This window comes from Catharus ustulatus, chromosome 6 (genome assembly GCF_009819885.2).
Source record: "Catharus ustulatus isolate bCatUst1 chromosome 6, bCatUst1.pri.v2, whole genome shotgun sequence".
Taxonomy (NCBI): Eukaryota; Metazoa; Chordata; class Aves; order Passeriformes; family Turdidae; genus Catharus; species Catharus ustulatus.
Window position 1 is genome coordinate 45,676,830 of NC_046226.1, and position 13,377 is coordinate 45,690,206.

General features: G+C 48.2%; 1 protein-coding gene across 8 annotated transcripts in view; it reads left to right on the forward strand.

Moving 5' to 3' along the window:
- The window catches only part of LRRC56 (leucine rich repeat containing 56), a 79,002-nt gene extending 76,275 nt beyond the window's left edge, over window positions 1-2,727 (forward strand). For all 8 annotated transcript variants that reach the window (XM_033063000.1, XM_033063003.1, XM_033063006.1 and 5 more), the window contains 2 exons: window positions 75-435; window positions 1,163-2,727. In XM_033063000.1, coding sequence (XP_032918891.1) covers window positions 75-435; window positions 1,163-1,355 — 554 coding nt within the window. In that variant the 3' untranslated portion in view covers window positions 1,356-2,727. The remainder of the gene's footprint in view (window positions 1-74; window positions 436-1,162) is intronic.
- Window positions 2,728-13,377: the final 10,650 nt, after the last annotated feature.

A 13,377-nucleotide genomic window follows, 5' to 3' on the forward strand; every position in this document is an offset into this window, starting at 1 on the left:
AAAACCTTTCCCTCCCTGGGTCAGTCATTTAGCAGCTGAACTGGTAAATCACTGTGCTTTCCACTCTGTTTCAGGTTTGTCACAGGCTCAGGAGGGTGCAGTGTTCTCCAATACAAGACGCTATCTAATTCCAACCCCTCCAAAAAACCCTTCACCTGCCTCTGCAGTGGATGTTGTGGCAAGACCGTGGAAAACAAGGAACCACAGGGGCCTAAAAATACCCAGCCAAGAGGAGGCTAGGCAGGGTACACAGCAACCCCAGTCAAAGGCTCATAAAGAGAATTCAGCCCAGCCTCTGGACAAAGAACCTGCTCCCCTGGGTCCGCACAGCACACTGGCTGCCTCTGGATCCCAAGAGCAGCACCAGTCTGTGGGCAGCACCAGCAAGCAAAGGCCCATTGCAGGACCAGCAGGTGTTGGGTCATCAAGGATCAGGCATGTGCATAAGAATGCATCTGGGGAAAATGGAAGGGACTTCACAACAGAAAAAGGCAGATTTCACTGTTGTCTCTGGGGTCTCCTGCTTCTTCTGTAAAAAGAATCCCTTTTATTTGTGCTGACATTTACTTTTGACTGTCTAAAGCTAATGAAAGATTTTCCCATGTTTCTTATAGCTTGAGTATTGTACATTTTGTATTTTCTTGAATAATAGCCCAGAGTTCTGCTGTGTTCTTACTGCTCCATTCTCACGTTCCCCACCCAGAGCCAATGCTGTGTCTGTTGCAAAGACCTTGTGGCACTTGTTCAAAACTCTCCTCCAGTACACTCCAGGAAGGGTTCCTGACATCCTACTTGGGTTTTTTCCCTGACACAAATTCATGTTAAAATGAGCTCTGGAAAATAAAGTAGGCATTAGGGAAATGTCACATGCACCAAAACATGTTTATTTCGGAGCCTGTTTGCTGTAAATTTAGCATCATGTTGTTGCTTCTTTGAAGAAGTACAACTGAGGACTTGTGACATGACAGCTTGGGTTTGAATTACTGTAGTCACTTTGGAATCAGCATAGGCACAGAGCATGTGCCTTGTGTGGGAAATTCGTGTGCCTGGGGCTTCTCCCAGGCCTGGCAGCTTTTGGTTCAGTTTTCAGAGCTAGTGAGGAGAATGCAGATATTCAAATCTGGAGTGCAGTCTCACCACAGAGTTTTCCTCTTTTCCTCAGGCCCATCATGGATGAGAGCCCTTCTAAAGAGATCAACCACCAGCGTCCAGCTGCCTGCTCATCCACAAAAGCCTTGCAGAGGTTTAGGCCAATGAATTCTGCTTGGCCCCTGACTGCCAGGTCCATTCTGCAGCCATTGGCAGGCAAATCCACTGCCACAAAAACATCTCGGAACAGAAGTCTTCAGTCCTAGAAGATACCCAGTTGCCAGCATGTGTTGGAGCCATGTATAAAATGCAGCCATGAAGGATTAATGCTATCTTGCAGCTTCTTTTGCAAGCTAAACAGAGCAGTTCAAAAAATAACGTTATTTGCCTCAATTCAGGATACAGCTGGACCAGAAATATTTTAAGAGCCATGCCTGATCAACCAATGAGCAAACAAACTTCTTATTACAGAAAAATGTGGTTATTTTTGCAACCTATACACACTGAAACAGAACAAATCCTGTCATGCTTCCTCTCATCCACACCATGCCCAGCTCTGTGAGTCAGGCAGAGACACCAGACAAAGCAGAGCATGGAGCCTGTTGTCTGTGGAGTGGGCTGGAGGAGGTGACCTACCAGCAGCCAGTAATGTGTCTTTTGCAGTCCTGGATGTTAAACATGTGAGGGCCAAAACCAAGGGCTTGAGAGGACGTGTTGACCAGAGTGGGTTCTAATGGAGGAGTATGTTGCCTGAAGAAAAGCCCAGGAAGTCTGGATGGTTTCAGAGTTTATGCCCCCCACAGGAGCTCACCTTATTCACCTGTTGGAGGTTCTTGTAGGATGCATTGCTGTGAGAGGAAATGCTGAACAAGTGGCTTATCCAAATATTAACATGTTTGTTTGCTCCATAGCTACTTGGTAGGATTTGTCTCACTTCCTATGAATAGAATTTCTCTAGCAGAGCTGACTTCTGTCATCAGGTGTCAGAGCATCCTCTGCATGTGCCTTTCACCTCCATCCCATTTCTAGCATTTTCAGATGAAACAGACTTTCCAATTTATTATAATTGGATAATATTAAGTGATGATGCAGCAAAGCAGGGAAGTAAGGGAATAATGCTTTTTTTTTCAATAGGGCATTTGCTTCATGGGTAAGATCCAAAACATCTCCTTTAGTGACTGCAGTCTGTGAGATGCTGTTCCAAATGACTGTGCCTTACAACTTTATTGATGTTGCAGTCTGAAACCAAGCATATCACATTTTTTTTCCAGTTTAAACTACTATGTTAGATTACATTTTTTAAATCAGTTTATAAAACAGTAATTACACGATGAGTTAATTAATTGGTTTATGCTTCCTTTGTGCCAGCCATCTTAACTTAGAGAAGCAGAATAATAGACAAAGTCCTAAAACTTCCTTTTGTCATGGTGCACCTTGCACAACTTTATCTTACAAAACAGCCTGGAGCTTGAAGCAAGTTTGCCCAGTTTTGATATGACCTTGCAGAAATCTATCAAAAATAATTTTAAACTATGTGATATGTGATTTTTATGCAAAACTATGGATGAAGTCAGGATTTCATCCAGCAACAGTGCCTGTGTCCTTAAATAGGCTACTAAATTTGACTTTTTGCCAGTGTCACTGACCATATCATCACACACACACACAAAAAACTGGCCTTGTAAAAGAAAGAAGACACTGACAGCACTGACCATTCTCTATATCCAGGGTCATACCAGGGGGTGATGTCTTCTCCAGATATTCACAGCCTCGTTCTCAATCGACATCTTTCATTTCAAAGGGGTGGAGGGAAAAAAAAATATCAGTGGGTGTGTGAACTGGGTCTGGACATGAGCATCTGAGGAGACAAAATTCTTGGTGTAGATCTGGAAAGTCTCTCAAAAATGTGGTCTCATCTCTCAGCAAACTCCGTTTGGTTCTTTATGTGCACAGAGCAAGAAGCTTCTCTGAGCTGGCAGAGAGGATGTGGAGAAATGGTCAGAAAAAGACAGCTCTGCCTGGTGTGTGGGAAATCAGTGCCTGAGGGCTTCATCAAAACCATTTAACTCAGGGTTTCCTGTTGTACCTTCCCATTAGGCACTCCAGTGGTAACTCTTGCAGCTGCAGGCTGTGTGCGACCTTCAGAACAGCCTCCCCACCCCTCATTAAGCAGCCCTGCCCCACTGGTGGCCTAGCCAAAGCAGTCACATGCTTCAGGGTGGTGTGGTGTGTTCACAAGGGCAGGAGGAGATGTCCAGCCTACCTACTGACCACTGCAGCAGCTGGTGGCCCATCACCTCCTCAGGTGTGTATCGGTAGGGATGGACAGGCTGGATGCCGTCTGCTCTTGTGTCTGTGGGGATTTAGTGTCCAGAACTGAGTGGTCAGCCTGTCATACATGGAACAGCAGAGAGGCTTGCTAAGAGAGCAAGTTTGTGATCACAGCCCAGTCTGATGGGGAAGAAGAACTTGGTAGCTTCCTCTCTTCTCTCTGCCAGCAGTGACTGCACCGTGGGATTTCCCCAGGCTGCCATGCTGTTGTCTGTTACAGTTTCCAGGACAAGGAAATTAAACAAAGCCATTGCTGTCTGGACAGCTATAACAGATCCACAGGGAAAATTATTGCCCTGGCTTAGCCTCTGCTTGTTCATCTTCCACCTTTTTCATCTAGAAAATGGAAAAGCCAGCCAGGTTTTAAATAGGCTAATTAGGAAATGTAAGGCATGATGGGGTATTTGTGAATTCAGTTCTCTTGGCCCAAACGGGAAAAAGGGGAGTTTCATTCTATTGGCTTTCTGTGACTGTTTCCTCTGTTAAAATCTCACATTGGTCCCTTGAATATAGACAAAGTCCTTTAATGAATGAGCTTATTCCCATCCCTGCCTCTGCAGACTCTTAATATTTGTCTCAGTAGGATCCTTGCTTCCAGTTGGATGTGACCAGTTTCAGATGTACATTACCAGAGTCCATTCCCTCGTTTTTGTAATGGGCCAGGAGCTGCTGATGCCTTTAAGTATCTCACTGCCTTAATGGGATTTGCTGCTGGCTGCCAAATTGATATCTAGTGTGTAAGCTGGAGAGAGGGGCGAGAACTGCTCCCGTCACCTATTAATAAATCAGCACTGCAGGGAAGAGTTTTCTGCTGGGAGCCAAGTCTCACCACTACATGCTGCTAAGGGAGGGGGTGGTTAGCTGGGAACAGCTGCCCTGTAGGAAGCTGGGCTCAGAACAAAGGGATTTGGCCCAAAGTGACAATGCTGCAGCATTAGCAGAAGCATGATCCATCCAGGAGGCCTCAGCATCACGTAGCTGGTGTCCTATGAACAGCCCTCCTGGAGTGACTGGTGGTGTCCTGCATACTTAAAGGCTCCACTCAGCTGGAATTAAAAAAAAAAAAAACAACATGGGAGAAAGAAGTAGTAGCTGTGTGCCTGCCAGTTAATTTCAGTGACTAAGAATCATCCGTGCCCCTGAAGGGGAGCATGTCTGGGACAGCATCCCACCCAGACAAATGGGCCCTGACAAGCAAAGGCCCTGACAAGCTCCTGCTCAGACTTGGATTGGGTTCTGCACCTCTCTGCTCGACAGAGCCCAGCCCATTGTGGATGCCTTAGCTTCTCATTCCATTTCTCAGGCCAAAGGGGATGCTCACCCTGTCCAGTGTCCCCATGGCAGCTGTGTGCACAGCCCCAGGGCTCATGGCTGCTGTGATTGTTGCCAAGGCCATTACTCTCATGGAAGTTCTGGGATTGCTTTGCACTTGGAACAAAGTAATCTTCATTAAAGGATGAATAGAAGGTATTTTCTTTGGCTGTCAAGGAGGAGAAAACACAGGAGATGCTCGGGAAGGAAAACATACATGTCCCTTCTTCAAATACACAAAAATGGTAAGCTAATTCAGGATCATTTCCTAAACAGTTCCTTGCCTTGTTCAGAGCCTGACAGGCTTGGGCTCCTTGCCATGGGCAGTATCTGCACCCACAGTAGAACACTGGTACTTCTGGGGTATGATGAGTCAGATGGCTCATGCTCCAGTAGTGCCAGTCTCTCCACTGATAAAACAGGGTTTGTGATGGCTTAGATGTCTGCTTGGTACCATCTGTTGCCAGGTGAGATGAATACTGCCCTGCAATGCCTTTCTCATTACACCAAAGAATCCTGGCTATGTTTTTATTGTGTTTTGTTCCTCTAAAATTACCCTAGGAGATACTGGAAATATCCTGGCTGAGACAAAGGATCAGCCTTGGAGAGTGGAAACAGCATGTGAGCACTGGGACAGCATACCTCAATGCATGTGGCTCTTTGAGTGAGTCTGGGAAGCTTCTGGACCTTCCAGAGAGGCACAGGTAGGGCAGGACAGCTGCAGGACACCAAGGAGGGGCTTGTCCTGGACTGAATTCAAGGTGGCATAGCAGACCCTGAGCTGGTGGAGAGCTGGCCTACTGCAGGTGCATCTGGGAGGGCAGATCCCCATCCCCAGAAGAGAGGGATGTCTCTCCTCAAAGAGGAGGATTATGGCTGTGCCTTTGGAAACCGATTCAGCCAGCTGGGAGGTGACCCAGCTGATGGAGATCCTACCCTGGAGGTCTCTTGCTGTCACCAGAAATAAAACAACTTTTCGGTGATAGCCTTGATCCAGCCTTAGGGGCGCTGCAGTAATTTCTAATCTCTGTCCTGGTTTCCTACAGCCTAAGGAGAAATTACATGATCTGAGAGGAGGTGTAGCATGGTCTTACACAGGCAACAAGTGCAAGGGCTTGCTCTGACCACCTCTCAACAAGACATCCTCTCCCCACTGCCATCAGAAACCTTATGGCTGTGCATCCCCAGCTGGAATACAGAGTGATCATGCTGAAATTAAGGTAGCAATTGAGACAATTTTTTAAGCTGCCAGGAGGCAACAGCCTTGCAACAGGATCCTCCTGCATGGTACAGTGCAAACCAGAAAAACAAAACGTCAGATTACTGGGTGGAGAGCTGTAGTATCCTTTATAGATATAAAATCTGTGCATGAGGAACAGAATGAGTGCAGATGCAACCAGGCAGGCGCCACTTTTGCTGGGTTTGAAGAACAAGAGGAATGCCTCAGAATGGACACTAGAGGGAAGAAGAGAATCTCACAAGCGCAACTTTCAAAAGCCAAAAGACTCGGAAACCAAACTCAAGCAGCTCCAGGGTGTTCAGGAGGCGTTTGGCACACAGTGAGCTCAACATTTTCTTTTTACTTATCCAGCATCCAGTGTGCTGGCCTCACGTGGTGCCCCACAGGCACTGTTCTGGTAGTGACTTGCTGTGTCACACACCACTTCGATGTATTTGGAAATATTTTCTTAGGAAACCTGCAATACCCACGAAGTATAGTGGAGAGCATCCCAGTCCCACTTAGGCATTGGAAAGCTGAAGTGCTTTTGGGGTGTTATAGGGCATGTCCATATGATAATGCTATGTGCAACCCCAGAATGTCTTACAGATATTATCTTTGTCACAGCCTATAGCTACAAGCTACAAACAGGCTCAGAACCACACATGGCTTGTGTTCCTGCTTCTCTTCCCTTGTTGACCAGGGACCTCTCATCTCAGGAACCCAGCAGAGCAGGCAGAGCTTCCTTGGTGACTGTGCAACCCATTGGGCAAGTCCCTGCTGCCAGGCCTTCCAGTGTGAAACCAGTCCAGCTGTGTGAAAGCTTTCTGCCACTTCTCTCCCCTTTATCCCTGCCTTTGTCTCTTCTGTCCTTCCCCTGCTCTGCTCCTGGTTCTCACCCAGCTCAGCCACCACCTGCAAGTACTTGCTGGCACCCTGGTGCCCCCCTGGCAGGACCTCTCTGGAGAAGTGGTGTGAGGTAGGCACTGTTTGCATTCATTACTTTTTGTGTCTCTTCTGTGGCTCCATCTGCAGGGATCTTGGCCCTCTTCCTGATGTCAGGATAGCACTGGAAGACCCTGACAGGTCACAGGGGTGGTCCCAAGGCCTCAACATCTGCCACCACCCAGCCCATATAATTTCTGTCCCAGCCCTTTCCCCATGTGGAAGCTGGCAAAAATCAACACCCACATTCTTACTGCTGCTTTGTGGGCAGGGTCAGACCCTTCTTCCCCAAAAGGGAGCACCAGTACAGTCCCTTCTCCATCCCTGGGCCACTTGGCTGCTGCAGGTTCCTGCCACCTTCATCAGCCACATGCCTAGGGGACACTTAGAGCCATGATGGGGACCTGAAGGTGAGTACCACAGAACCTGTTCTCTCCTCTCCATCCAAAACATATCAGCCCTGGCTATGCTGCTGTAGGGACAGTGCTGAGCATGTGCTGCCTTCCTGGTTGTGCCCTGGACCGATCAAGGCTGCCCAGAGCAGGGCTGTGCTGGGCATGTGCTGACCGAGGGTACAGCAAATGTGGCTATACCGTCTGCCACATAAAGGACACACAGAGATGTTAGGTTCAGGGGAGAAAGAAGAAGTGAAAATGCTGTGGGAGGAAGCAGTAGAAGCCTTTGAGAGGTCTGTCCCAGCAGGAAGGCACTTGGCGAGCAGAGGAGGAAGCACATTCCAGCAGGCAGAGCAGGAGAGATGGACATACCAGCAGCTGGGGTCAGGCTGGGAACACTAGCAGTCCTGTCACAGGAGGAGAGGTTTGTTGTGCTGGATCAGAGGTGGAGGCAGCAACCAGGCAGGGGGGATGGATCCTCCTCCAGCCCCCTCAGGAGTGGAGGGGTTAGAGCAGATCATGGTGTGCTCAGACCACCCAAATGACTGCTGTCTTGCCAGGGCAAGCACCTTCCAGAGTCTGGGTATGGACCTGTCAGCCCTTCCCAGAAAAATGGTGCACACCAGGAACAACAGTCAGCATCAGAACAGGCCATCTTGCCCAGGAGAAGGGTATTTCCTGGGATTAGTCACCAAATCTTCCCTCTTCAGAAACTCAGCCCAAAAAGATGCTAGGATCCTCCAAAGAATATTTCCTGCTACCTCCCCAGGTGGGGCTTCACAGTGATAGAAAGGAATTAAAAATATTTAGAGATCTTGTAGGGTAAAATCAACAAATAGTTTTTTCCCCTGGATGATCACTAACAAAATTAAATTTTAAATAGGGAAAGAAGAATCTCAAACCCTATATTTTCCCTGATTTCTTCTATCTTGTGTCAATTTTGGTAGTTTTGAAGAAGCAAAAGAGAGGTATTACTTTTCCTTTTCAACTGCTATTGCCCAATCCTGAAATTTTTTTTATTACGAACAGTTGAGGGGAAGCAGGAATCCAAACACGAACCTATAGATTGGATTAGTGGCATGTAAACACAAATGAGAGGCCCTTGCTGCTGTGGAAAAAGCAATTACCTTAAGATCAAGCAACTTTGCAAGTGACGTACAGAAGAAAGGAAAGAGATGGACAGGGCTGCCATGTCGTGCTGGCATTTGGGAAGGTGGCCAAAAATGCAAGAGGGAGATTGTATGTGTTCATCTGTGTGTGTGTGCTCCCTGCCAGGTGCTATGCCCTGGCAGGGATGGCTCTGGCATCACTGTCACCCTGCCCTGAGACAAGGGCAGAGGGCATGGGAGGTCGAACAAGAGCTGCAGGGTTAGTTTGGGATGTGGGAGTGTTGCAGGCAGAATGGAAGTTTCACACAAGGTCTGTCATGGAGAGCTTCCCATTGAGTCACAAGGGTCAGAAAGGATCCCCTTGATTTCTAAACTGCTTCTCAGAGAGGATCCAATCCTCGGTCAATGGCTTATGTCTAAAGAATGAAATAGATGTAACTGAGCCTTTATACAACTTTGTGTTACAGAATTAAGGATGGCAAACCAATATTAATAAGTTATGTATTTCAATTGATGATGATAATGATTAGACTAAAAAAACTTTAATCAGAATTTTTTTCTACACAATACAGAGAGTTTTAACTACTAGTATAGTGCACCATTTTTAATAAATATTGAAGCAATTACATTAAAATGGGCAAAATAATTATTAAGTAGAGACTGATATTACCCATTTCAATGACCATGGATAAATCTCTTGCTCAGCTTTGAGGAGTGTCTCCACTCAAGAGAGGAATCTCCACACAGACCCACGAATGGGGCATGTTAGAGACTCTGCCACAAAAAAGGGGACTGGGTTTTTACAGTATGAAGTGATTGACTGTCAGCTATATGTTTGCAGGCCACGTGTGTCAGCTCTGCAGCCTTTAGCTCAGCACCATTAGATAAGTCATCAGTGCTAGCACTTGTTGTTTCTTTATCAGGAGCTTTGTCTGCCACCTCCTCGCCAGTGCCAGTTTCTGTCAGGAAACATTGTTCTTCACATCCTCAGAATGTTTAACTTTGGGCTTGATGAGTCAGCCTCCTCTCAGCATTCTTCAGCACCGAAAGCAGCCTGACCCCTCCTACTCCATTTGGCACTGATAACCTGATAACTTCTGCAAATCGGGTAAAGTCTGAGCTGTTTTACCCCCACCTAGGCAGAGCATCCTACAAGCTACAAGGAGGGCTTATTCCCCAAGACCCTGCTGGGGTCTGTAGCTCAGCCACTGCCAATCCAGGGCCAGCGTGGAGATAGCAAAGAACTGCAAACACACTCCTCCTCCATTTGGAGCTCTTGGCAGGTTTTTTGTCTCCTCCTGGATGCTTGAGCCAGCACAGTCTCCCAGTGAGTCTCTGGCACAAAGACTGAGAATCCCTTCATTCTAGATCGTAGAATGGTTTATCTTGGAAGAGACTTTAAGGATCACCTAATTCCAACCCCATACCGCGGGCAGGGATGCCCCAAACTGTGTCCTACCCCAAGGCACATTCCCCATCTGCTCTGTCACAGCCCTTCCCTGCTCCAGGTCACTGCAGACAGAGGACATCAGGCTCAAGCAGCTCTGCAAATCTCAGCATTTGTGCTTCCCTCTGTTCTGAGGTGTCAGTGCGGTGGGGAGTGCCTCTAAGTTCAGTTGTGTGGTCGGGTCACCCCACACATGTGCAGTCAGGCAGCATTTCAGTCTCATGACAAAGGCAGCAGAAGTCCTTTTCTGCTACCCATGGAGGTGTCACCCAGGCGAGCCCTTGATCAGCAGCACCGGGCAGGGTCAGCCCTTCTGACGGGCCAGTGGTTTATAAAGCATCAGGCCAGATTTCCATCTGGTGCAGACAGGTGTTGCTCCCTGATTTTTACCCAGGCTAGCTTATATGTGCTAGCTGCAGAGCTGGCCCTTCAATCTCCAAGCACAGTGCCTGTCTTGGCAAGGATCCTGGGGTGCTGTCAGGATTTGGCTGGTTTATTTGACTGGTGCTGGGGCTGTTGGCTGCCACATGCAATTCACTCCTGTTCTGGATCACAGAGTTTGAACCATCTCCTGTTTCCAAAGCTTCTGTCACAGCTTTGTTTGCAGTAGCATTGCCATTCAGCAGCTGCCTTTGCTGCATGTCCAAGTGGGCTACCAGAGCTTAAGGACATCTCCCAGGCTCCCATGAGACCAGCAGGTGCTCAGCACCCATCTATGTGTCCTGCTGACCTCTGCTCCAAGCTCGTGGCTTAAGACTGGGAGTTGTGTGCTTTGGTCCTGACACACCAGCCTAGTGTGTCCAGGGTTCCCCATCTCCTGCTTGGACATATATTTTTGTGCTTTTCACTGGAGCCACAAGCTCTCCACAATGGGATCAGGTTGGCTTGGGATGAGAGACCCAGGGATGAGCTAGAGCTCACCTAGGTGAGCAGGCAGGTGCCAATTCACCTGCGCTGCAGAAATTAATTGTGGTGCCAGGGAGAAGGCACTAGTAGACAAATAAAATATAGCTGAAAACCAGGAGAGAGGTGAGTATAAGAGAATATAAAAATCTCTCTTTTAGAGTATATTCTAACCCCTTAACCCTTTGTCCCTGGTTCTGCATCATTTCCAATTGTAGCCAGCAGCAGATGCCCAGGGAAAAGCCATCAGACCATAGTATCAAACAGAGCAAGTAACCTCTTTTCCTCATCTTACCTCATCTTTGTGGCTACATGCTTGTTCCACAGGACAAGTAAACATCAAAATGGGCCCAAAATGCTCTCTGACTCTCAAGAAAATCTGTAGCTCAGTGGCTGTGAATTTCATCAGTAAACTTAAATCTTTGCATTTAATACACAGCAGATATGGTTAGATTTTTCTCCATTAAGTCTTCCAAGCCTTTTCCAGGGGTGTGAGTAGGGGTGGCTTCCCTTCGACACTCCTTGTCCCCATACTGGGGATGCAGCTGATGCAACTGCCAATGGCTCCTCATTTCTAAGGTCTTATTGCCATTTTTCTTCTAATATTGAAAGCCCAGAACAACAACTGCCGTGAGGGGATACAATGTTTGTTTTGCAAGTGGAGTAGAATTTACAAGAGACTGTGGGTACTACTCATTCACAGACTGTTATCAGAATTTGTCTACTCTCCCTCATGCTGCTGCATGCTTCCTTGCTCCACATATTTCTAGGAACAGGCTCTTCCATGTAGGGCTTGTCCCTGAGGCTTTCTGCTTTGGTTTACTGGGGCACTTTGTGCTCCAGCATTATCACTTACTGTGCATGGCCCTGCATCCTTCAAATTACAGAGCAAACAGTAGGGTTGTGCATGGAGAAGGGACCGGGAGGAGCATGCCAGGCTCCATCCCTCTGCAACACCGCAGCCACTGTCATCCTCTCTACAGCATTCCTGAGTGGGCAGTGGGCGCCTGGGAGATGGTGAGCCCCTGGTGCTGCAGGTGCAAATATTTGTACTCAAACTCCTGCTGAGGCTGTGGAGAGGAAGAGCTGTCCCCCAATGCCCTTGCCCACCTGGTGGGGACCCACTGCAGTGCAGTGTCACTCTTCCCGTGGCTGAGCCCTGCGGCAGCCCGCCTTTTCCTTATTTGTTTTTCTCCCTTTGAGAGCTATTCTTTCCCTCCCATATGCTGTAATAATTACAAGTGATAACTTAACAGCTGCTCTGCTATTCCGGGCTCAGCAGAGCCACGCGCCTCCGCCTTCCCTCCCTCCCACAGCTCTGGGTCAACGTCTTGGCTCCAGCAGTCAGGGATTCCTGCAATTTTTGCCACTCAGGAGGATCTGGGCTCTCTTCCCCTCTATTGCCATCTGTCTCCCACCCGCTTGCCCCAGCGTCATGAAGGGGGATGGGACTGCGACATCCATCTGTTACCATGGAGAAAGCTGAGCCAGCGAAGGGATGCACCCTGCATCCTGGGTGAAGGCCAGTGGAGAGGGGGTGAAAGGGATTTTCTTGTGTATGTTTTTCATTATCCTGTGTCTGTTGTCACTCATGGGGTCTGCTGCAATGACAACCACCACCCTTGGTCACAACGGACCTTAGGAACCCCCTAAGGCCTCTTGCTGGAGAAGGTGGTGGCCTTAGGCCTGGTGTGGCAGATGCCACCATCCCAGATGATGGACCAAGTCCGCATCGCTACATTGAACCATTTGCCATCCTTCCTCCTGTGCAAGAGTGGTGGTGGCTCCCAAGGAGATGACAGACCCCCAACAGCAGCCCTGAGGCCCAGGGTAGAACCCCGACTTCCCATTTTGGGTGTGAAAGGGTTTTTTTCTGCTTTCACAAGAGAATTTTGCCTCCAGTTTATCTGATTGTTGAAAGCCCGGCATGAAAAAGTCAGGATTGGGTGTTTCTGCCTGCTCCCTGCAAAGGAAATGCTGCATGCTTGAGTATTCCAGTCCTTTCCTGGTTAGCAAGGCTATCAAAGCTGGAAGTGCCTCTCCAGCATAGATAAAGATTCCCAGAAATGTGTGAAGACAGCCTGACCCCTGTCGATGGTAGCGAGAGACACACAGGTCTGTGTTGGATGGTCTCATCCAGCCTACGAAAGGCTGCATTCTGCTTCCCAAGCACTGGAAATCTGACACCTGCCTGCTTGCTCCTGTACAGTCCCATACCAGTCACTTCCCATAATCCGAAGGTGCAGCAGTCCCAGCACCTCTGGTTGCAGCAGGCTCAAAACTGTGACAAAGCCCCACACAACAACCTGAGGTAAGTGTCTGCAGCATGGCCAGCACCTGAATTCATTTTTGGCAATCTGCAGTGCAGACAGGGTGCCTGTGCTTCCTCCCTTATGTGTGTTGGCCTCTACTGACGTATTGAAATGCTGGGAATTAAAGACAGGGTTTTACCTAAGGATGGGGTTTGCCGGAGCCATCAGCCCACAGTGGTCTTGGCTCTTCTCATCCTGCACAAACATGTCATCTGCACATCTGATACATATCACAGCAGGTGACATCTTCCCCTGTCACCTGTCCTTGTAGGCAGCAGGTCCCACAGGATGCCTAGGGCAAATCTTTCTAAGGGGC